We start from the raw sequence: 25,135 nt of genomic DNA, 5'->3' as shown, positions 1-25,135 counted from the left end.
ATTGACGATGAATCACAGAAATTGCATCGGAATTAAATACAAAAGGCACAATGCCGACTTAAGTACAAGAAGACTGACACTTCTTACTGTCTATATTTTGAACCATTCCTGTGACACTAGTTATAGATTCCGATGCTTCACTTCAGGTTTACTGTACCCCTCTGACCTTCTTATTGACGATGAAACACAGAAATTGCATCGTAATTAAATACAAAGGGCACAATGCCGACTTAAGTACAAGAAGACTGACTCTTCCTACTGTCTATGTTTTGAACCATTCCTGTGACACTAGTTCTAGATTCCGATGCTTTTCTTCAGGTTTACTGTATCCCTCTGATCTTCTCATTGACGATGAAACACAGAAATTGCATCGGAATATAATGCAAAAGGCACAATGCCGACTTAAGTACAAGAAGACTGACTCATCTTACTGTCTATGTTTTGAACCATTCCGGTGTCACTAGTTATAGATTCCGATGCTTCACTTCAGGTTTACTGTGTCTCTTGGACCTTCTTATTGACGATGAAACACAGAATTTGCATCGGAATTAAACACAAAAGGCACAATGCCGACTTAAGTACAAAAAGACTGACTCTTCGTACTGACTATGATTAGAACCGTTCCTGTGACACTAGTTATAGATTCCGATGCTTCACTTCAGGTTTACTGTATCCCTTGACCTTCTTATTGACGATGAAACACAGAAATTTCATCGGAATTAAATAAAAAAGCACAACGCCGACTTAAGTACAAGAAGACTGACTCTTTTTACTGACTATGTTTGAACCATTCCTGTGACACTAGTTATAGATTCGGATGCTTCACTTCAGGTTTACTGTATCCCTCTGACCATCTTATTGACGATGAAACACAGAAATTGCATCCGAATTAAATAGAAAAGGCACAATGCCGACTTAAGTACAAGACGACTGACTTTTCTTACTGTCTATGTTCTGAACCATTCCTGTGACTCTAGTTATAGATTCCGATGCTTCACTTCAGGTTTACTGTATCCCTTGGACCTTCTTATTGGCGATGAAACACAGAAATTGCATCGGAATTAAATACAAAAGGCACAATGCCGACTTAAGTACAAGAAGACTGACTATTCTTACTGACTATGTTTGAGCTATTTCCGTGACTCTGGTTATAGATCCCGATGCTTCACTTCAGGTTTACTGTATCCCACTGACTTTCTTATTGACGATGAAACACAAAAATTGCATCGGAATTAAATACAAACGCCACAATGCCTACTTAAGTACAAGAAGACTGACTCTTCTTACTGGCTATGATTTGAAACATTCGTGTGACACTAGTTATAGATTCCGATGCTTGACTTCAGTTTTACTGTATCCCTTGGACCTTCTTATTGACGATGAAACACAGATATTGCATCGGAAATAAATACAAAAGGCACAATGCCGACTTAAGTACAAGAAGACTGACCCTTCTTACTGTCTATGTTTTGAACCATTCCTGTGACACTAGTTATAGATTCCGATGCTTCACACCAGGTTCACTGTATACCTTGCACCTTCTTATTGACGATGAAACACAGAAATTGCATCGGAATTAAATACAAAAGGCACTATGCCGACTTAAGTACAAGAAGACTGACTCTTCCTACTGTCTATGTTTTGAACCATTCATGTGACACTAGTTTTGGATTCCGATGCTTCACTTCAGGTTTACTGTATCCCTCTGACCTTCTTATTGTTGATGAAACACAGAAATGGCATCGGAATTAAATACAAAAGGCACAATGCTGACTTACGTACGAGAAGACTGACTCTTCCTACTGTCTATGTTTTGAACCATTCCTGTGACACTAGTTATAGATTCCGTTGCTTCACTTCAGGTTAACTATATCCCTCTGACCTTATTGCCGATGAAACACAGAAATTGCATCGGAATTAAATACAAAAGGCACAATGCCGACTTAAGGACAAGAAGACTGACTCTTGGTGCTGACTATGATTTTAACCATTCCTGTGACACTAGTTATAGATTCCGATGCTTCACTTCAGGTTTACTGTTTCCCTTGGACCTTCTTATTGACGATGAAACACAGAAATTGCATCGGAATTAAATACAAAAGGCACAATGCCGACTTAAGTACAAGATGACTGACTCTTCTACTGTCTATGTTGTGAACCATTTCTGTGACACTAGTTATAGAGAGCGATGCTTCACTTCAGGTTTACTGTATCCCTTGGGCCTTCTTATTGACGATGAATCACAGAAATTGCATCGGAATTAAATACAAAAGGCACAATGCCGACTTAAGTACAAGAAGACTGACACTTCTTACTGTCTATATTTTGAACCATTCCTGTGACACTAGTTATAGATTCCGATGCTTCACTTCAGGTTTACTGTATCCCTTGGACCTTCCTATTGACGATGAAACACAGATATTGCATCGGAAATAAATACAAAAGGCACAATGCCGACTTAAGTACAAGAAGACTGACCCTTCTTACTGTCTATGTTTTGAACCATTCCTGTGACACTAGTTATAGATTCCGATGCTTCACTTCAGGTTTACTGTATCCCTCTGACCTTCTTATTGATGATGAAACACAGAAATTGCATCGGAATTAAATAGAAAATGCACAATGCCGACTTAAGTACAAGGCGACTGACATATCTTACTGTCTATGTTTTGAACCATTCCTGTGACATTAGTTATAGATTCCGATGCTTCACTTCAGGTTAACTGTATCCCTTGGACCTTCTTATTGACAATGAAACACAGAAATTGCATCGGAATTAAATACAAAAGGCACAATGCCGAATAAAGTACAAGAAGACTGACTCTTCTTACTGACTATGTTTTGAACCATTCCTGTGACACTTGTTATAGATTCCGATGCTTCACTTCAGGTTTTCTGTGTCCCACTGACCTTCTTATTGACGATGAAACACAGAAATTGCATTGGAATTAAATAGAAAATGCACAATGCCGACTTAAGTACAAGGCGACTGACATATCTTACTGTCTATGTTTTGAACCATTTCTGTGAAACTAGTTATAGATTGCGATGCTTCACTTCAGGTTTACTGTGTCCCTTGGACCTTCTTATTGACGATGAAACACAGAAATCCCATCGGATTTAAATACAAATGTCACAATGCAGACTTAAGTACAAGAAGACTGACTCTTCCTACTGTCTTGATTAGAACCATTCCTGTGACAGTTGTTATAGATTCCGATGCTTCACTTGAGGTTAACTGTATCCCTTGGACCTACGTATTGACGATGAAACACAGAAATTGCATTGGAATTAAATAGAAAATGCACAATGCCGACTTAAGTACAAGGCGACTGACATATCTTACTGTCTATGTTTTGAACCACTCCTGTGACATTAGTTATAGATTCCGATGCTTCACTTCAGGTTAACTGTATCCCTTGGACCTTCTTATTGACAATGAAACACAGAAATTACATCGGAATTAAATACAAAAGGCACAATGCCGAATAAAGTACAAGAAGACTGACTCATCTTACTGACTATGTTTTGAAACATTCCTGAGACACTTGTTATAGATTGCGATGCTTCACTTCAGGTTTACTGTGTCCCACTGACCTTCTTATTGACGATGAAACACAGAAATTGCATCGGAATTAAATAGAAAATGCACAATGCCGACTTAAGTACAAGGCGACTGACATATCTTACTGTCTATGTTTTGAACCATTCCTGTGACACTAGTTATAGATTCCGATGCTTCACTTGAGGTTTACTGTATCCCTTGGACCTACGTATTGACGATGAAACACAGAAATTGCATCGGAATTAAATACAAAAGGCACAATGCCGACTTAAGTACAAGAAGACTGACTCTTCTTAGTGTCTATGTTTTGAACCATTCCTGTGACACTAGTTATAGTTTTCGATTTTTCACTTCATGTTCACTGTATCCCTTGGACATTATTATTGACGATGAAACACAGAAATTGCATCGGAATTAAATACAAAAGGCACAATGCCGACTTAAGTGCAAGAAGACTGACTCTTCTTACCGTCCATGTTTTGAACCATACCTGAGACACTAGTTATAGTTTCCAATGCTTCACTTCAGGTTTACTGTATCCCTTGGACCTTCTTATTGACGATGAAACACAGAAATTGCATAGGAATTAAATACAAAGGGCACAATGCCGACTTAAGGACAAGAAGACTGACTCTTCTTACTGACTATGATTTGAACCATTCCTGTGACACTAGTTATAGATTCCGATGTTTCACTTCGGGTTTACTGTATCCCTCTGACCTTCTTATTGACGATGAAACACAGAAATTGCATCGGAATTCAATTCAAAAGGCACAATGCCGACTTCAGTACAAGAAGACTGACTCTTCTTACTGTCTATGTTTTGAACCATTCCTGTGACACTAGTTATAGATTCCGATGCTTCACTTCAGGTTTACTGTATCCCTTGGACCATCTTATTGACGATGAAACACAGAAATTGCGTCGGAATTAAATACAAAAGGCACAATGCCGACTTAAGGACAAGAAGACATACTGTTCTTACTGTGACACTAGTTATAGATTCCGATGCTTCACTTCAGGTTTATTGTATCCCTCTGACCTTCATATTGCCGATGAACTACAGAATTTGCATCGGAATTATATAGAAAAGGCACAATGCCGACTTAAGTACAAGAAGACTGACTCTTCTTACTCCCTATGTTTTGAACCATTCCTGTGACACTAGTTATAGATTCCGATGCTTCACTCCAGGTTTACTGTATCCCTTGGACGTTCTTATTGACGATGAAACACAGAAATTGCATCGGAATTAAATAGAAAAGGCACAATGCCGACTTAAGTACAAGAAGACTGACTCTTCCTACTGTCTATGTTTTGAACCATTCCTGTGACACTAGTTGTAGATTCCGATGCTCCACTTCACGTTTACTGTATCCCTCTGACCTTCTTATTGACGATGAAACACAGAAATTGCATCGGAATTAAATAGAAAAGGCACAATGCCGACTAAAGTACAAGAAGACTGACTCTTCTTACTGTCTATGATTTGAACCATTCCTGTGACACTAGTTGTAGATTCTGATGCTTCACTTCAGCTTTACTGCATCCCTTAAACCTTCTTATTGACGATGAAACACAGAAATTACATCGGAATTAAATACAAAAGGCACAATGCCGACTTAAGTACAAGAAGACTGAATCTTCCAACTGTCTGTGTTTTGAACCATTCCTGTGACACTAGTAATAGCTTCCGATGCTTCACTTCAGGTTTACTGTATCCCTCTGACCGTCTTATTGTCGATGAAATACAGAAATTGCATCGGAATTAAATAGGAAAGCCACAACGCCGACTTAAGTACTAGAAGACCGACTCTTCCTACTGTCTATATTTTGAACCATTCCTGTTCTACTAGTTATAGATTCCGATGCTTAACTTCAGGTTTACTGTATCCCTCTGACATTCTTAGTGACGATGAAACACAGAAATTGCATCAGAATTAAATAGAAAATGCACGATGATGACTTAAGTACAAGAAGACTGACTCTTCTTACTGACTATGTTTTGAACCATTTCTGTGACACTAGTTATAATTTCCGATGCTTCACTTCAGGTTTAATTTATCCTTTGGACCTTCTTATTGACGATGAAACACAGAAATTGCATCGGAATTAAACACAAAAGTCACAATGCTGACTTAAGTATAAAAAGACTGACTCTTCTCACTGACTATGTTTTGAATAATTCCTGTGAGACTAGTTATAGATTCCGATGCTCACTTCAGGTTTACAGAATCCCTCTGACCTTCTTATTGACGATGAAACACAGAAATTGCATCGGAATTAAATACAAAAGGCACAATGCCGACTTAAGTACAAGAAGACTGACTCTTCTTACTGACAATTTTTGAACCATTCCTGTGACACTAGTTATAGATTCGGATGCTTCACTTCAGGTTTACTGTTTCCCTCTGACCATCTTATTGACGATGAAACACAGAAATTGCATCGGAATTAAATAGAAAATGCACAATGGGGACTTAAGTACAAGACGACTGACTTTTCCTACTGTCTATGTATTGAACCATTCCTGTGACACTAGTTATAGATTCCGATGCTTCACTTCAGGTTTACTGTATCCCTTGGACCTTGTTATTGACGATTAAACACAGAAATTGCATCGGAATTAAATACAAAAGGCACAATGCCGACATAAGGACAGGAAGACTGACTCTTCTTACTGACTTTGTTTTGAACCATTCCTGTGACACTAGTAGTAGATTCCGATGCTTCACTTCAGGTTTACTGTATCCCTTGGACCTTCTTATTTACGATGAAACACAGAAATTGCATCGGAATTAAATACAAAAGGCACAATGCCGACTTAAGTACAAGAAGACTGATTCTTCCTACTGTCTTTGTTTTGATCCATTTCTGTGGCACTAGTTATAGATTCCGAAGCTTCACTTCAGGTTTACTGTATCCCTTGGACCTTCTTTTTGACGATGAAACACAGAAATTGAATCGGAATTAAATACTAAAGGCACAATGCCGACTTAAGTACAAGAAGACTGACTCTTCTTACTGTCTATGATTTGAACCATTCCATTGACTCTAGTTATAGATTCCGATGGTTCACTCCAGGTTTACTGTATCCCTTTGACCTTGTTATTGACGATGAAACACAGAAATTGCATCGGAATTAAATACAAAAGGCAAAATGCCGACTTAAGTACACGAAGACTGACTCTTCTTATTGTCTATGCTTTGAACCATTTCTGTGACACTAGTTATAGATTTCGATGGTACACTCCGGGTTTACTGTATACTTTGGACCTTCTTATTGACGATGAAACACAGAAATTGCATCGGAATTAAATACAAAGGGCACAATGCCGACATAAGGACAAGAAGACTGACTCTTCTTACTGACTTTGCTTTGAAAAATTAGCGTGACCCTAGTTACAGATTCCGATGCTTCAGTTCAGGTTTACTGTATCCCTTGGACCTTCTTATTGACGATGAAACATAGAAATTGCATCGGAATTAAATACAAAAGGCACTATGCCGACAAAAGTACAAGAAGACTGACTCTTCCTACTGTCAATGTTTTGAACCATTCCTGTGACACTAGTTATAGATTCCGATGCTTCACTTCAGGTTTACTGTACCCCTCTGATCTTCTTATTGACGATGAAACACAGAAATTGCATCGGAATTAAATAGAAATGGCACAATGCCGAGTTAAGTACAAGATGACTGACTCTTCTTACTGTCTATGTTTGAACCATTCCTGTGACACTAGTTCTAGATTCCAATGCTTCACTTCAGGTTTACTCTATCCCTTGGACCTTCTTATTGACGATGCAACACAGAAATTGCATCGGAATTAAACACAAAAGTCACAATGCTGACTTAAGTACAAAAAGACTGACTCTTCTAACTGACTATGTTTTGAAAAATTCCTGTGAGACTAGTTATAGATTCCGATGCTCACTTCAGGCTTACAGTATCCCTCTGACCTTCTTATTGACGATGAAACACAGAAATTGCATCGGAATTAAATACAAAAGGCACAATGCCGACTTAAGTACAAGAAGACTGACTCTTCTTACTGACTATGTTTTGAACCATTCCTGTGACACTAGTTATAGATTCCGATGCTTCACTTCAGGTTTACTGTATCCCTTGGACCTTCTTTTTGATGATGAAACACAGAAATTGCATCGGAATTAAATACAAAAGGCACAATGCCGACTTAAATACAAGAAGACTGACTTTTCTTACTGTCTATGATTTGAAAAATTCCATTGACTCTAGTTATAGATTCCGATGGTTCACTCCAGGTTTACTGTATCTCTTTGACCCTGTTATTGACGATGAAACACAGAAATTGCATCGGAATTAAATAGAAAAGGCACAATGCTGACATAAGTACAAGAAGACTGACTCTTCTTACTGACTATGTTCTGAACTATTCCTGTGACACTAGTTATAATTTGCGTTGATTCACTTCAGGTTTACTGTATCCCTTGGTCCTTCTTATTGACGATGAAACAGAAATTGCATCGGAATTAAATACAAAATGCAAAATGCCGACTTAAGTACACGAAGACTGACTCTTCTTACTGTCTATGCTTTGAACCATTTCTGTGACACTAGTTATAGATTTCGATGGTACACTCCGGGTTTACTGTATACCTTGGATCTTCTTATTGACGATGAAACACAGAAATTGCATCGGAATTAAATACAAAGGGCACAATGCCGACATAAGGACAAGAAGACTGACTCTTCTTACTGTCTAGGTTTTAAACCATTCCTGCGACATTAGTTATAGACTCCGATGCTTCACTATAGGTTTACTGTATGCGTTGGACCTTCTTATTTACGATGAAACACAGAAATTGCATCGGAATTAAATACAAAAGGCACAATGCCGACTTAAGTACAAGAAGACTGACACTTCTTACTGACTATGTTTTGAACCATTCCTGTGACACTAGCTATAAATTCCGATGCTTCACTTCAGGTTCACTGTATCAATCTGACCTTCTTATTGACGATGAAACACAGATATTGCATCGGAATTAAATACAAAAGGCACAATGCCGACTTAAGTACAAGAAGACTACCTCTTCCTACCGTCAATGTTTGAGCCATTCCTGTGACACTAGTTATAGATTCCGATGCTTTACTTCATGTTTACTGTATCCCTTGGACCTTGTTATTGACGATGAAACACAGAAATTGCATCGGGGTTAAATAGAAAATTTATATTGCCGCCTTAAGTACAAGAAGACTGACTCTTCTTACTGACTATGCTTTGAACCATTCCTGTGACACTAGTTATAGATTCCGATGCTTCACCTCAGGTTTACTGTATCCCTTGGACCTTCTTAGTGACGATGAAACACAGAAATTGCATCGGAAGTTAATACAAAAGGCACAATGCCGACTTAAGTACAAGAAGACTGACTCTTCCTACTGTCTATGGTTTGAACCATTCCTGTGACACTAGTTTTGGATTCCGATGCTTCACTTCAGGTTTACTGTTTCCCTTGGACCTTTTTATTGACGATGAAACACAGATATTGCATCGGAATTAAATACAAAAGGCACAAAGCCGACTTAAGTACAAGAAGACTGACTCTTCTTACTATGCTTTGAACCATTCCTGTGACACTAGTTATAGATTCCGATGCTTCACTTCAGGTTTACTGTATCCCTTGGACCTTCTTATTGACGATGAAACACAGAAATTGAATCGGAGTTAAATACAAAAGGCAAAATGCCGACTTAAGTACACGAAGACTGACTCTTCTTCCTGTCTATGTTTTGAACCATTCCTGTGACACTAGTTATAGATTCCGATGCTTCACTTCAGGTTTACTGTATACCGGTGACCTTCTTATTGACGATGAAACACAGAAATTGCATCGGAATTAAATACAAAAGGCACAATGCCGACTTAAGTACAAGAAGACTGACTCTTCTTACTATGCTTTAAACCATTCCTGTGACACTAGTTATAGATTCCGATGCTTCACTTCAGGTTTACTGTATCCCTTGGACCTTCTTATTGACGATGAAACACAGAAATTGAATCGGAGTTAAATACAAAAGGCAAAATGCCGACTTAAGTACACGAAGACTGACTCTTCTTCCTGTCTATGTTTTGAACCATTCCTGTGACACTAGTTATAGATTACGATGCTTCATTTCAGGTTTACTGTATCCCTTGGACCTTCTTATTGACGATGAAACACAGAAATTGCTTCGGAATTAAATACAAAAGGCACAATGCTGACTGAAGTACAAGAAGAGTGACTCTTTTTACTGACTATGTTTTGAACCATTCCTGTGACACTAGTTATAGATTCGGATGCTTCACTTCAGGTTTACTGTATCCCTTGGACCTTCTTATTGACGACGAAACACAGAAATTGCATCGGAATTAAACACAAAGGGCACAATGCCGACTTAAGTACAAGAAGACTGACTCTTCTTACTGACTAAGTTTTGAACCATTCCTGTGACACTAGTTATAGCTTCCGATGCTTCACTTCAGGTTTACTGTAACCCTTGGACCTTCTTATTGACGATGAAACACAGAAATTGCATCGGAATTAAATACAAAAGGCACAATGCCGACTTAAGTACAAGAAGACTGACTCTTCCTACTGTCTACGTTTTGAACCATTCCTGTGACACTAGTTATAGATTCCGATGCTTCACTTCAGGTTTACTGTATCCCTCTGAACTTCTAATTGACGATGAAACACATAAATTGCATCGGAATGAAATAGAGAATGCACAATGCCGACTTAAGTACAAGGCGACTGACATATCTTACTGTCTATGCTTTGAACCATTCCTGTGACATTAGTTATAGATTCCGATGCTTCACTTCAGGTTTACTGTATCCCTTGGACCTTCTTATTGACGATGAAACACAGAAATTGCATCGGAATTAAATACAAAAGGCACAATGGCGACTTAAGTACAAGAAGACTGACTCTTCTTACTGTCTATCTTTTGAACCATTCCTGTGACACTAATTATAGATTCCGATGCTTAACTTTGGGTTCACTGTATCCCTTGGACCTTCTTATTGGCGACGAAACACAGAAATTGAATCGGAATTAAACACAAAGGCCACAATGCCGACTTAAGTACAAGAAGACTGACTCTTCTTACTGACTAAGTTTTGAACCATTCCTGTGACACTAGTTATAGATTCCGATGCTTCACTTCAGGTTTACTGTATCCCTCTGAACTTCTTATTGACGATGAAACACATAAATTGCATCGGAATGAAATAGAGAATGCACAATGCCGACTTAAGAACAAGGCGACTGACATATCTTACTGTCTATGCTTTGAACCATTCCTGTGACATTAGTTATAGATTCCGATGCTTCACTTCAGGTTTACTGTATCCCTCTGACCTCCTTATTGACGATGAAACACATAAAATGTATCGGAATTAAATAGAAAATGCACAATGACGCCTTAAGTACAAGGTGACTGACATATCTTACTGTCTATGCTTTGAACCATTCCTGTGACATTAGTTATAGATTCCGATGCTTCACTTCAGGTTTACTGTATCCCTTGGACCTTCTTATTGACGATGAAACACAGAAATTGCATCGGAATTAAATACAAAAGGCACAATGCCGACTTAAGTACAAGAAGACTAACTCTTCCAACTGTCTATGTTTTGAACCATTCCTGTGACACTAGTTATAGCTTCCGATGCTTCACTTGAGGTTTACTGTAACCCTTGGACCTTCTTATTGACGATGAAACACAGAAAATGCAACGGAATTAAATATAAATGGCCCAATGCCGACTTAAGTGCATGTAGACCGTCTCTTCCTGCTGACAATGTTTTGAACCATTCCTGGGACACTAGTTATAGATTATTGCGATGCTTCACTTCAGGTTTACTGTATCCCTTGGACCTTCTTATTGACGATGAAACACAGAAATTGCATCGGAATTAAATAGAAATGGCACAATGCCGAGTTAAGTACAAGATGACTGACTCTTCTTACTGTCTATGTTTTGAACCATTCCTGTGACACTAGTTCTAGATTCCAATGCTTCACTTCATGTTTACTCTATCCCTTGGACCTTCTTATTGACGATGCAACACAGAAATTGCATCGGAATTAAACACAAAAGTCACAATGCTGACTTAAGTACAAAAAGACTGACTCTTCTTACTGACTATGTTTTGAATAATTCCTGTGAGACTAGTTATAGATTCCGATGCTCACTTCAGGTTTACAGTATCCCTCTGACCTTCTTATTGACGATGAAACACAGAAATTGCATCGGAATTAAATACAAAAGGCACTATGCCGACTTAGGTACAAGAAGACTGACTCTTCTTACTGACTATGTTTTGAACCATTCCTGTGACACTAGTTATAGATTCCGATTCTCACTTCAGGTTTACAGTATCCCTCTGACCTTCTTATTGACGATGAAACACAGAAATTGCTTCGGAATTAAATACAAAAGGCACAATGCCGACTTAAGTACATGAAGACTGTCTCTTTTTACTGACTATGATTTGAACCATTCCTGTGACACTAGTTATAGATTCCGATGCTACACTCCAGGTTTACTGTATCCCTTGGACCTTGTTATTGACGATGAAACACAGAAATTGCATCGGAATTAAATACAAAAGTCACAATGCCGACATAAGGACAAGAAGACTGACTCTTCTTACTGACTTTGCTTTGAATCATTCCTGTGACACTAGTAGTAGATTCCGATGCTTCACTTCAGGTTTACTGTATCCCTTGGACCTTCTTATTTACGATGAAACATAGAAATTGCATCGGTATTAAATACAAAAGGCACATTGCCGACTCAAGTACAAGAAGACTGACTCTTCCTACCGTTTATGTTTTGAACCATTCCTGTGGCACTAGTTATAGATTCCGATGCTTCACTTCAGGTTTACTGTATCCCTTGGACCTTCTTTTTGATGATGAAACACAGAAATTGCATCGGAATTAAATACAAAAGGCACAATGCCGACTTAAGTACAAGAAGACTGACTTTTCTTACTGTCTATGATTTGAAAAATTCCATTGACTCTAGTTATAGATTCCGATGGTTCACTCCAGGTTTACTGTATCTCTTTGACCTTGTTATTGACGATGAAACACAGAAATTGCTTCGGAATTAAATAGAAAAGGCACAATGCTGACATAAGTACAAGAAGACTGACTCTTCTTACTGACTATGTTCTGAACCATTCCTGTGACACTAGTTATAGATTCCGTTGATTCACTTCAGGTTTACTGGATCCCTTGGTCCTTCTTATTGACGATGAAACACAGAAATTGCATCGGAAATAAATACAAAATGCAAAATGCCGACTTAAGTACACGAAGACTGACTCTTCTTACTGTCTATGCTTTGAACCATTTCTGTGACACTAGTTATAGATTTCGATGGTACACTCCTGGTTTACAGTATACCTTGGATCTTCTTATTGACGATGAAACACAGAAATTGCATCGGAATTAAATACAAAGGGCACAATGCCGACATAAGGACAAGAAGACTGACTCTTCTTACTGTCTAGGTTTTAAACCATTCCTGCGACATTAGTTATAGTCTCCGATGCTTCACTATAGGTTTACTGTATGCATTGGACCTTCTTATTGACGATGAAACACAGAAATTGCATCGGAATTAAATACAAAAGGCACAATGCCGCCTTAAGTACAAGAAGACTGACTCTTCTTACTGACTATGTTTTGAATAATTCCTGTGAGACTAGTTATAGATTCCGATGCTCACTTCAGGTTTACAGTATCCCTCTGACCTTCTTATTGACGATGAAACACAGAAATTGCATCGGAATTAAATACAAAAGGCACAATGCCGACTTAAGTACAAGAAGACTGACTCTTCTTACTGACTATGTTTTGAACCATTCCTGTGACACTAGTTATAGATTCGGATGCTTCACTTCAGGTTTACTGTATCCCTCTGACCATCTTATTGACGATGAAACACAGAAATTGCATCGGAATTAAATAGAAAATGCACAATGGGGACTTAAGTACAAGACGACTGACTTTTCCTACTGTCTATGTATTGAACCATTCCTGTGACACTAGTAATAGATTCCGATGCTTCACTTCAGGTTTACTGTGTCCCTTGGACCTTCTTATTGAAGATTAAACACAGAAATTGCTTCGGAATTAAATACAAAAGGCACAATGCCGACTTAAGTACATGAAGACTGACTCTTTTTACTGACTATGATTTGAACCATTCCTGTGACACTAGTTATAGATTCCGATGCTACACTCCAGGGTTACTGTATCCCTTGGACCTTGTTATTGACGATGAAACACAGAAATTGCATCGGAATTAAATACAAAAGTCACAATGCCGACATAAGGACAAGAAGACTGACTCTCCTTACTGACTTTGTTTTGAATCATTCCTGTGACACTAGTAGTAGATTCCGATGCTTCACTTCAGGTTTACTGTATCCCTTGAACCTTTTTATTTACGATGAAACATAGAAATTGCATCGGAATTAAATACAAAAGGCACATTGCCGACTCAAGTACAAGAAGACTGTCTCTTCCTACTGTCTATGTTTTGAACCATTCCTGTGGCACTAGTTATAGATTCCGATGCTTCACTTCAGGTTTACTGTATCCCTTGGACCTTCTTTTTGATGATGAAACACAGAAATTGCATCGGAATTAAATACAAAAGGCACAATGCCGACTTAAGTACAAGAAGACTGACTTTTCTTACTGTCTATGATTTGAAAAATTCCATTGACTCTAGTTATAGATTCCGATGGTTCACTCCAGGTTTACTGTATCTCTTTGACCTTGTTATTGACGATGAAACACAGAAATTGCATCGGAATTAAATAGAAAAGGCACAATGCTGACATAAGTACAAGAAGACTGACTCTTCTTACAGACTATGTTCTGAACCATTCCTGTGACACTAGTTATAGATTCCGCTGATTCACTTCAGGTTTACTGTATCCCTTGGTAATTCTTATTGACGATGAAACACAGAAATTGCGTCGGAATTAAATACAAAATGCAAAATGCCGACTTAAGTACACGAAGACTGACTCTTCTTACTGTCTATGCTTTGAACCATTTCTGTGACACTAGTTATAGATTTCGATGGTACACTCCTGGTTTACTGTATACCTTGGATCTTCTTATTGACGATGAAACACAGAAATTGCATCGGAATTAAATACAAAGGGCACAATGCCGACATAAGGACAAGAAGACTGACTCTTCTTACTGTCTAGGTTTTAAACCATTCCTGCGACATTAGTTATAGACTCCGATGCTTCACTATAGGTTTACTGTATGCATTGGACCTTCTTATTGACGATGAAACACAGAAATTGCATCGGAATTAAATACAAAAGGCACAATGCCGACTTAAGTACAAGAAGACTACCTCTTCCTACCGTCTAAGTTTGAGCCATTCCTGTGACACTAGTTATATATTCCGATGCTTTACTTCATGTTTACTGTATCCCTTGGACCTTGTTATTGACGATGAAACACAGAAATTGCATCGGGGTTAAATAGAAAATTTATATTGCCGCCTTAAGTACAAGAAGACTGACTCTTCTTACTGACTATGCTTTGAACCATTCCTGTGACACTAGTTATAGATTCCGATGCTTCACCTCAGGTTTACTGTATCCCTTGGACCTTCTTAGTGACGATGAAACACAGAAATTGCATCGGAAGTTAATACAAAAGGCATAATGCCGACTTAAGTACAAGAAGACTGACTCTTCCTACTGTCTATGGTTTGAACCATTCCTGTGACACTAGTTTTGGATTCCGATGCTTTACTTCAGGTTTACTGTATACCGGTGACCTTCTTATTGACGATGAAACACAGAAATTGCATCGGAATTAAATACAAAAGGCACAATGCCGACTTAAGTACAAGAAGACTGACTCTTCTTACTATGCTTTGAACCATTCCTGTGACACTAGTTATAGATTCCGATGCTTCACTTCAGGTTACTGTATCCCTTGGACCTTCTTATTGACGATGAAACACAGAAATTGAATCGGAGTTAAATACAAAAGGCAAAATGCCGACTTAAGTACACGAAGACTGACTCTTCTTCCTGTCTATGTTTTGAACCATTCCTGTGACACTAGTTATAGATTACGATGCTTCATTTCAGGTTTACTGTATCCCTTGGACCTTCTTATTGACGATGAAACACAGAAATTGCTTCGGAATTAAATACAAAAGGCACAATGCCGACTGAAGTACAAGAAGACTGACTCTTTTTACTGACTATGTTTTGAACCATTCCTGTGACACTAGTTATAGATTCGGATGCTTCACTTCAGGTTTACTGTATCCCTTGGACCTTCTTATTGACGACGAAACACATAAATTGCATCGGAATTAAACACAAAGGGCACAATGCCGACTTAAGTACAAGAAGACTGACTCTTCTTACTGACTAAATTTTGAACCATTCCTGTGACACTAGTTATAGCTTCCGATGCTTCACTTCAGGTTTACTTTAACCCTTGGACCTTCTTATTGACGATGAAACACAGAAATTGCATCGGAATTAAATACAAAACGCACAATGCTGACTTAAGTACAAGAAGACTGACTCTTCCTACTGTCTACGTTTTGAACCATTCCTGTGACACTAGTTATAGATTCCGATGCTTCACTTCAGGTTTACTGTATCCCTCTGAACTTCTTATTGACGATGAAACACATAAATTGCATCGGAATGAAATAGAGAATGCACAATGCCGACTTAAGTACAAGGCGACTGACATATCTTACTGTCTATGCTTTGAACCATTCCTGTGACATTAGTTATAGATTCCGATGCTTCACTTCAGGTTTACTGTATCCCTTGGACCTTCTTATTGACGATGAAACACAGAAATTGCATCGGAATTAAATACAAAAGGCACAATGGCGACTTAAGTACAAGAAGACTGACTCTTCTTAGTGTCTATCTTTTGAACCATTCCTGTGACACTAATTAGAGATTCCGATGCTTAACTTCGGGTTCACTGTATCCCTTGGACCTTCTTATTGGCGACGAAACACAGAAATTGAATCGGAATTAAACACAAAGGTCACAATGCCGACTTAAGTACAAGAAGACAGACTCTTCTTACTGACTAAGTTTTGAACCATTCCTGTGACACTAGTTATAGATTCCGATGCTTCACATCAGGTTTACTGTATCCCCCTGAACTTCTTATTGACGATGAAACACATAAATTGCATCGGAATGAAATAGAGAATGCACAATGCCGACTTAAGTACAAGGCGACTGACATATCTTACTGTCTATGCTTTGAACCATTCCTGTGACATTAGTTATAGATTCCGATGCTTCACTTCAGGTTTACTGTATCCCTCTGACCTTCTTATTGACGATGAAACACATAAAATGTATCGGAATTAAATAGAAAACGCACAATGACGCCTTAAGTACAAGGTGACTGACATATCTTACTGTCTATGGTTTGAACCATTCCTGTGACATTAGTTATAGATTCCGATGCTTCACTTCAGGTTTACTGTATCCCTTGGACCTTCTTATTGACGATGAAACACAGAAATTGCATCGGAATTAAATACAAAAGGCACAATGCCGACTTAAGTACAAGAAGACTAACTCTTCCAACTGTCTATGTTTTGAACCATTCCTGTGACACTAGTTATAGCTTCCGATGCTTCACTTGAGGTTTACTGTAACCCTTTGAACTTCTTATTGACGATGAAACACAGAAAATGCAACGGAATTAAATATAAAAGGCCCAATGCCGACTTAAGTGCATGTAGACCGTCTCTTCCTACTGACAATGTTTTGAACCATTCCTGTGACACTAGTTATAGATTATTGCGATGCTTCACTTCAGGTTTACTGTATCCCTTGGACCTTCTTATTGACGAAGAAATACAGAAATTGCATCGGAATTAAATACAAAAGGCACAATGCCGACTTAAGTACAAGATGACTAACTCTTCCTACTGTCTATGTTTTGAACCATTCCTGCGACCCTAGTTATAGCTTCCGATGCTTTACTTCATGTTTACTGTATCCCTTGGACCTTCGTCTTGACGATGAAACACAGAAATTGCATCGGAATTAAATAAAAAACGTACTATGCTGACTTAAGTACAAGAAGACTGACTCTTCCTACTGTCAATGTTTTGAACCATTCCTGTGACACTAGTTATAGATTCCGATGCTTCACTTCAGGTTTACTGTACCCCTCTAATCTTCTTATTGACGATGAAACACAGAAATTGCATCGGAATTAAATAGAAAAGGCACAATGCCGAGTTAAGTACAAGATGACTGACTCTTCTTACTGTCTATGATTTGAACCATTCCTGTGACACTAGTAATAGATTCCAATGCTTCACTTCAGGTTTACTGTATCCCTTGGACCTTCTTATTGGCGATGCAACACAGAAATTGAATCGGAATTAACACTCTAAGCGCCAAGCCCGTAAAATTTACGGGCCTGGGATCGCGCGAAAATCACCAAGCCCGTAAAATTTACGGGCCGCTACATTTAATTTCATTCAAAACACTGCAACGTTATTTCTACGGGTTTGGCCAGCGCTATACGTTTTTCAGATGTTTATTAACAAAATGCGTCCATAGATGTCACGGCAGCGCTGTAATTCATGTTAAAACTTATCTTTGCGTTCTCAGTCTGTATATCATTCAGTTGTTTGTCATCATGTTTCGGCGCGGTTTATCAGACGCAGAAATTGCGGATTTGATCAATCATAGCGACACTCTGGATAATGTAGAGAGTGATTCAGACGATTCTGAATGCAATGGTGTGTTTGAAGGTACGTATTTCCGAATTTTCCACGTAATTGTGCAGTACGCACATATCTGTTGAACATGTGTAAACGATGTATGTAGTTACACATAATGTGATATTCTTTTTAGAAGACGAGATTGATGACAGTTTGTCTTCAGATGAAGACGAGAATGATGTTGAAGGTGTTGCTTCAAATCCAGCAGCTGTGCCGTATCCGAAAGACAGTGAGTGGACTGCAGTTGACACCTACCGACCTCTGCCTGTCAACACGACACCCAGGCAGATACTAGTGGATATTGATGAGTCGAGTTCTGTACTGGATTGCAGTAAAGTGTTCCTTACTGACAGTGACGTAAATGAACTCAAGAGACAGACAAATTTGTATGCATCACAGACAATACAGAAGAAAAGAAGAGGAAATAATCTGAAGCCCCATTCAGTTTTGAGTTCGTGGAAGCCAGTGACTATAAGTGAGATGAGGCGTTTCTTGGGTATTATTTTCCACATGTGTGTTTCGAAAAAGCCCAAAATTGCGGACCATTGGAGCACTAATCCTGTTCTTAGTTGTAACTTTTGTCCCCATGTCATGAGCCGTTTGCGTTTCACTCAGATACTGTCATGCTTGCATCTTGTTGACAATTCAAATCAGAAAAAACCAGGCGAAGATGGATTTCATCCACTTTACAAAGTTTTGCCATATTATAATAATTTGAAGGAGCGATGTATCCAGGCATATCGTCCCTCAGAAAAAGTGACAATTGATGAAGGAATTTGCCCATTTCGAGGTCGTGTGAGTTTCCGTGTTTACATGCAAAATAAGCCTCATAAGTATGGACTGAAAGTATATGCTGTTGCTGAAGCCAGTAGTGGCTATGTTGTAAATTTTGAAGTTTATGCTGGTAAGCATATTGTTGACAATTCTTCGTCTGCGGTTATTTTGCGATTGTTGTCTGACAGCAGCTTGCTGAACAAAGGCCACACTGTGTATTTAGATCGATTTTATTCCAGTCCAGAGCTATTTCAGCAACTGGCAGAGAAAGGCACTGGAGCTGTTGGTACTGTGAACAAATCCAGGAAAGGATTGCCTAAAGATTTAGTATCTGCTACGCTGAAAAAGGGCGAAATGTCTTTTCGGCGTAAAGATAATGTATTGGCAATGAAGTGGAAAGATAAGAGAGATGTGTATACATTGTCTACAAGGCATCAAGCAACATTTGGTACGCATACTAAGAGAAATGGGTCTGTAGTATTGAAACCACTTCAGGTACTTGATTACAACCTCAATAAAATTGGAGTGGATATTGGAGACCAACGCCTGCAGTACAATCCGTTCCAGCACAGAACTGTGAAATGGTGGCGAAAATTATATTTCCATTTGCTGCTTATGGGAGTATCAAATGCATTTTGGCTGTACAATGCAGTGCACAGGAAGAAAATTACAATAACAGACTTTATAACAGTGCTTGCAGTTCAGCTTGTTGAAGACGACACACTTGAATTCATTCCAAGAAATGAAGGAACTGTAGGTCGGCTAACAAAGAGACATTTTTTGCAGCACATACCTGCAACTACTAAGAAGTATGCTGCTCGTGTGTGTCACGTGTGCAGTTCCAGGAGCAAGAAACAGAGTGGCAAGGCTTCTCGCAAAGAGACACGATACGAATGTGAACAGTGTGGCGTTGCACTCTGCCTGGAACCTTGCTTTAAAATTTTCCACACTAAAAAACAATATGATTCTGTGTGAAATTTATATGTAATACTGTATACTATCAGAAACATGTAATGTAGTGCCACAATTTTGGTTAAAAATAAATCACAATTGTATTCCCTTATTCGTATGACTTTTTCTAAATTCTTAAAACATCTAAGTGATTTCTATAACTGTACCTTAAAGCTGTGCATTGTAAAGTAGTTTCTTTCACTCAGAATTAAAGTAGAAATGTGCAGCTTCAAGATGGTACCAAATTTGCCACAATCCAAACAGTAGATTTAATGCAGTAATTTTTTTAATATTGGTAAAATTGCCCGGTTTCTAGGGACGGGTGCATAAAATAGGCCTGGTACAGAGAGTGTTAAACACAAAAGTCACAATGCTGACTTAAGTATAAAAAGACTGACTCTTCTTACTGACTATGTTTTGAATAATTCCTGTGAGACTAGTTATAGATTCCGATGCTCACTTCAGGTTTACAGTATCCCTCTGACCTTCTTATTGACGATGAAACACTGAAATTGCATCGGAATTAAATACAAAAGGCACAATGCCGACTTAAGTACAAGAAGACTGACTCTTCTTACTGACTATGTTTTGAACCATTCCTGTGACACTAGTTATAGATTCGGATGCTTCACTTCAGGATTACTGTATCCCTCTGACCATCTTATTGACGATGAAACACAGAAATTGCATCGGAATTAAATAGAAAATGCACAATCGGGACTTAAGTACAAGACGACTGACTTTTCTTACTGTTTATGTATTGAACCATTCCTGTGACACTAGTAATAGATTCCGATGCTTCACTTCAGGTTTACTGTATCCCTTGGACCTTCTTATTGAAGATGAAACACAGAAATTGCTTCGGAATTAAATACAAAAGGCACAATGCCGACTTAAGTACAAGAAGACTGACTCTTTTTACTGACTATGATTTGAACCATTCCTGTGACACTAGTTATAGATTCCGATGCTACACTCCAGGTTTACTGTATCCCTTGGACCTTGTTATTGACGATGAAACACAGAAATTGCATCGGAATTAAATACAAAAGGCACAATGCCGACATAAGGACAAGAAGACTGACTCTTCTGACTGACTTTGTTTTGAACCATTCCTGTGACACTAGTAGTAGATTCCGATGCTTAACTTCAGGTTTACTATATCCCTTGGACCTTCTTATTGACGATGAAACACAGAAATTGCATCGGAATGAAATACAAAAGGCACAATGCCGACTTAAGTAAAAGAAGACTGACTCTTCCTACTGTCTATGTTTTCAACCATTCCTGTGGCAATAGTTATAGATTCCGATGCTTCACTTCAGGCTTACTGTATCCCTTGGACCTTCTTTTTGACGATGAAACACAGAAATTGCATCGGAATTAAATACAAAAGGCACAATGCCGACTTAAGTACAAGAAGACTGACTCTTCTTACAGTCTATGATTTGAACCATTCCATTGACTCTAGTTATAGATTCCGATGGTTCACTCCAGGTTTACTGTATCCCTTTGACCTTGTTATTGACGATGAATCACAGAAATTGCATCGGAATTAAATAGAAAAGGCACAATGCTGACATAAGTACAAGAAGACTGACTCTTCTTACAGACTATGTTCTGAACCCTTCCTGTGACACTAGTTATAGATTCCGATGATTCACTTCAGGTTTACTGTATCTATTGGTCCTTCTTATTGACGATGAAACACAGAAATTGCATCGGAATTAAATACAAAAGGCACAATGCCGACTTAAGATCACGAAGACTGACTCTTCTTACTGACTTTGTTTTGAAAAATTAGCGTGACCCTAGTTATAGATTCCGATGCTTCACTTCAGGTTTACTGTATCCCTTGGACCTTCTTATTGACGATGAAACACAGAAATTGCATCGGAATTAAATACAAAATGCAAAATGCCGACTTAAGTACACGAAGACTGACTCTTCTTACTGTCTATGCTTTGAACCATTTCTGTGACACTAGTTATAGATTTCGATGGTACACTCCTGGTTTACTGTATACCTTGGATCTTCTTATTGACGATGAAACACAGAAATTGCATCGGAATTAAATACAAAGGGCACAATGCCGACATAAGGACAAGAAGACTGACTCTTCTTACTGTCTAGGTTTTAAACCATTCCTGCGACATTAGTTATAGACTCCGATGCTTCACTATAGGTTTACTGTATGCATTGGACCTTCTTATTGACGATGAAACACAGAAATTGCATCGGAATTAAATACAAAAGGCACAATGCCGACTTAAGTACAAGAAGACTACCTCTTCCTACCGTCTATGTTTGAGCCATTCCTGTGACACTAGTTATAGATTCCGATGCTTTACTTCATGTTTACTGTATCCCTTGGACCTTGTTATTGACGATGAAACACAGAAATTGCATCGGGGTTAAATAGAAAATTTATATTGCCGCCTTAAGTACAAGAAGACTGACTCTTCTTACTGACTATGCTTTGAACCATTCCTGTGACACTAGTTATAGATTCCGATGCTTCACCTCAGGTTTACTGTATCCCTTGGACCTTCTTAGTGACGATTAAACACAGAAATTGAATCGGAGTTAAATACAAAAGGCAAAATGCCGACTTACGTACACGAAGACTGACTCTTCTTCCTGTCTATGTTTTGAACCATTCCTGTGACACTAGTTATAGATTACGATGCTTCATTTCAGGTTTACTGTATCCCTTGGACCTTCTTATTGACGATGAAACACAGAAATTGCTTCGGAATTAAATACAAAAGGCACAATGCCGACTGAAGTACAAGAAGACTGACTCTTTTTACTGACTATGTTTTGAACCATTCCTGTGACACTAGTTATAGATTCGGATGCTTCACTTCAGGTTTACTGTATCCCTTGGACCTTCTTATTGACGACGAAACACATAAATTGCATCGGAATTAAACACAAAGGACACAATGCCGACTTAAGTACAAGAAGACTGACTCTTCTTACTGACTAAGTTTTGAACCATTCCTGTGACACTAGTTATAGCTTCCGATGCTTCACTTCAGGTTTACTTTAACCCTTGGACCTTCTTATTGACGATGAAACACAGAAATTGCATCGGAATTAAATACAAAACGCACAATGCTGACTTAAGTACAAGAAGACTGACTCTTCCTACTGTCTACGTTTTGAACCATTCCTGTGACACTAGTTATAGATTCCGATGCTTCACTTCAGGCTTACTGTATCCCTCAGAACTTCTTATTGACGATGAAACACATAAATTGCATCGGAATGAAATAGAGAATGCACAATGCCGACTTAAGTACAAGGCGACTGACATATCTTACTGTCTATGCTTTGAACCATTCCTGTGACATTAGTTATAGATTCCGATGCTTCACTTCAGGTTTACTGTATCCCTTGGACCTTCTTATTGACGATGAAACACAGAAATTGCATCGGAATTAAATACAAAAGGCACAATGGCGACTTAAGTACAAGAAGACTGACTCTTCTTACTGTCTATCTTTTGAACCATTCCTGTGACACTAATTATAGATTCCGATGCTTAACTTCGGGTTCACTGTATCCCTTGGACCTTCTTATTGGCGACGAAACACAGAAATTGAATCGGAATTAAACACAAAGGTCACAATGCCGACTTAAGTACAAGAAGACTGACTCTTCTTACTGACTAAGTTTTGAACCATTCCTGTGACACTAGTTATAGATTCCGATGCTTCACATCAGGTTTACTGTATCCCCCTGAACTTCTTATTGACGATGAAACACATAAATTGCATCGGAATGAAATAGAGAATGCACAATGCCGACTTAAGTACAAGGCGACTGACATATCTTACTGTCTATGCTTTGAACCATTCCTGTGACATTAGTTATAGATTCCGATGCTTCACTTCAGGTTTACTGTATCCCTCTGACCTTCTTATTGACGATGAAACACATAAAATGTATCGGAATTAAATAGAAAACGCACAATGACGCCTTAAGTACAAGGTGACTGACATATCTTACTGTTTATGGTTTGAACCATTCCTGTGACATTAGTTATAGATTCCGATGCTTCACTTCAGGTTTACTGTATCCCTTGGACCTTCTTATTGACGATGAAACACAGAAATTGCATCGGAATTAAATACAAAAGGCACAATGCCGACTTAAGTACAAGAAGACTAACTCTTCCAACTGTCTATGTTTTGAACCATTCCTGTGACACTAGTTATAGCTTCCGATGCTTCACTTGAGGTTTACTGTAACCCTTGGAACTTCTTATTGACGATGAAACACAGAAAATGCAACGGAATTAAATGTAAAATGCCCAATGCCGACTTAAGTGCATGTAGACCGTCTCTTCCTACTGACAATGTTTTGAACCATTCCTGTGACACTAGTTATAGATTATTGCGATGCTTCACTTCAGGTTTACTGTATCCCTTGGACCTTCTTATTGACGAAGAAATACAGAAATTGCATCGGAATTAAATACAAAAGGCACAATGCCGACTTAAGTACTAGATGACTAACTCTTCCTACTGTCTATGTTTTGAACCATTCCTGCGACCCTAGTTATAGCTTCCGATGCTTTACTTCATGTTTACTGTATCCCTTGGACCTTCGTATTGACGATGAAACACAGAAATTGCATCGGAATTAAATAAAAAACGTACTATGCCGACTTAAGTACAAGAAGACTGACTCTTCCTACTGTCAATGTTTTGAACCATTCCTGTGACACTAGTTATAGATTCCGATGCTTCACTTCAGGTTTACTGTACCCCTCTAATCTTCTTATTGACGATGAAACACAGAAATTGCATCGGAATTAAATAGAAAAGGCACAATGCCGAGTTAAGTACAAGATGACTGACTCTTCTTACTGTCTATGATTTGAACCATTCCTGTGACACTAGTTATAGATTCCAATGCTTCACTTCAGGTTTACTGTATCACTTGGACCTTCTTATTGGCGATGCAACACAGAAATTGAATCGGAATTAAACACAAAAGTCACAATGCTGA

At 38.5% G+C, this 25,135-nt stretch overlaps 1 protein-coding gene across 1 annotated transcript; it reads left to right on the top strand.

Annotated features, from left to right (window-relative positions):
* Positions 1-18,224: 18,224 nt before the first annotated feature.
* On the top strand, positions 18,225-20,137 carry LOC124741997 (piggyBac transposable element-derived protein 4-like; the record flags this gene model as incomplete). The annotated part of the gene is made up of 2 exons (XM_047248741.1): positions 18,225-18,418; positions 18,522-20,137. Coding segments are annotated over 2 exons (1,810 nt in total), but the record flags the coding sequence as incomplete, so codon positions are not given.
* Positions 20,138-25,135: the final 4,998 nt, after the last annotated feature.

The sequence above is a fragment of the Schistocerca piceifrons genome, unplaced genomic scaffold, assembly GCF_021461385.2.
Source record: "Schistocerca piceifrons isolate TAMUIC-IGC-003096 unplaced genomic scaffold, iqSchPice1.1 HiC_scaffold_2095, whole genome shotgun sequence".
NCBI classification, from domain to species: Eukaryota; Metazoa; Arthropoda; class Insecta; order Orthoptera; family Acrididae; genus Schistocerca; species Schistocerca piceifrons.
The sequence above is the reverse complement of the archived record's forward strand: the minus strand, read 5'-3'. Positions and strand labels throughout refer to the sequence as shown.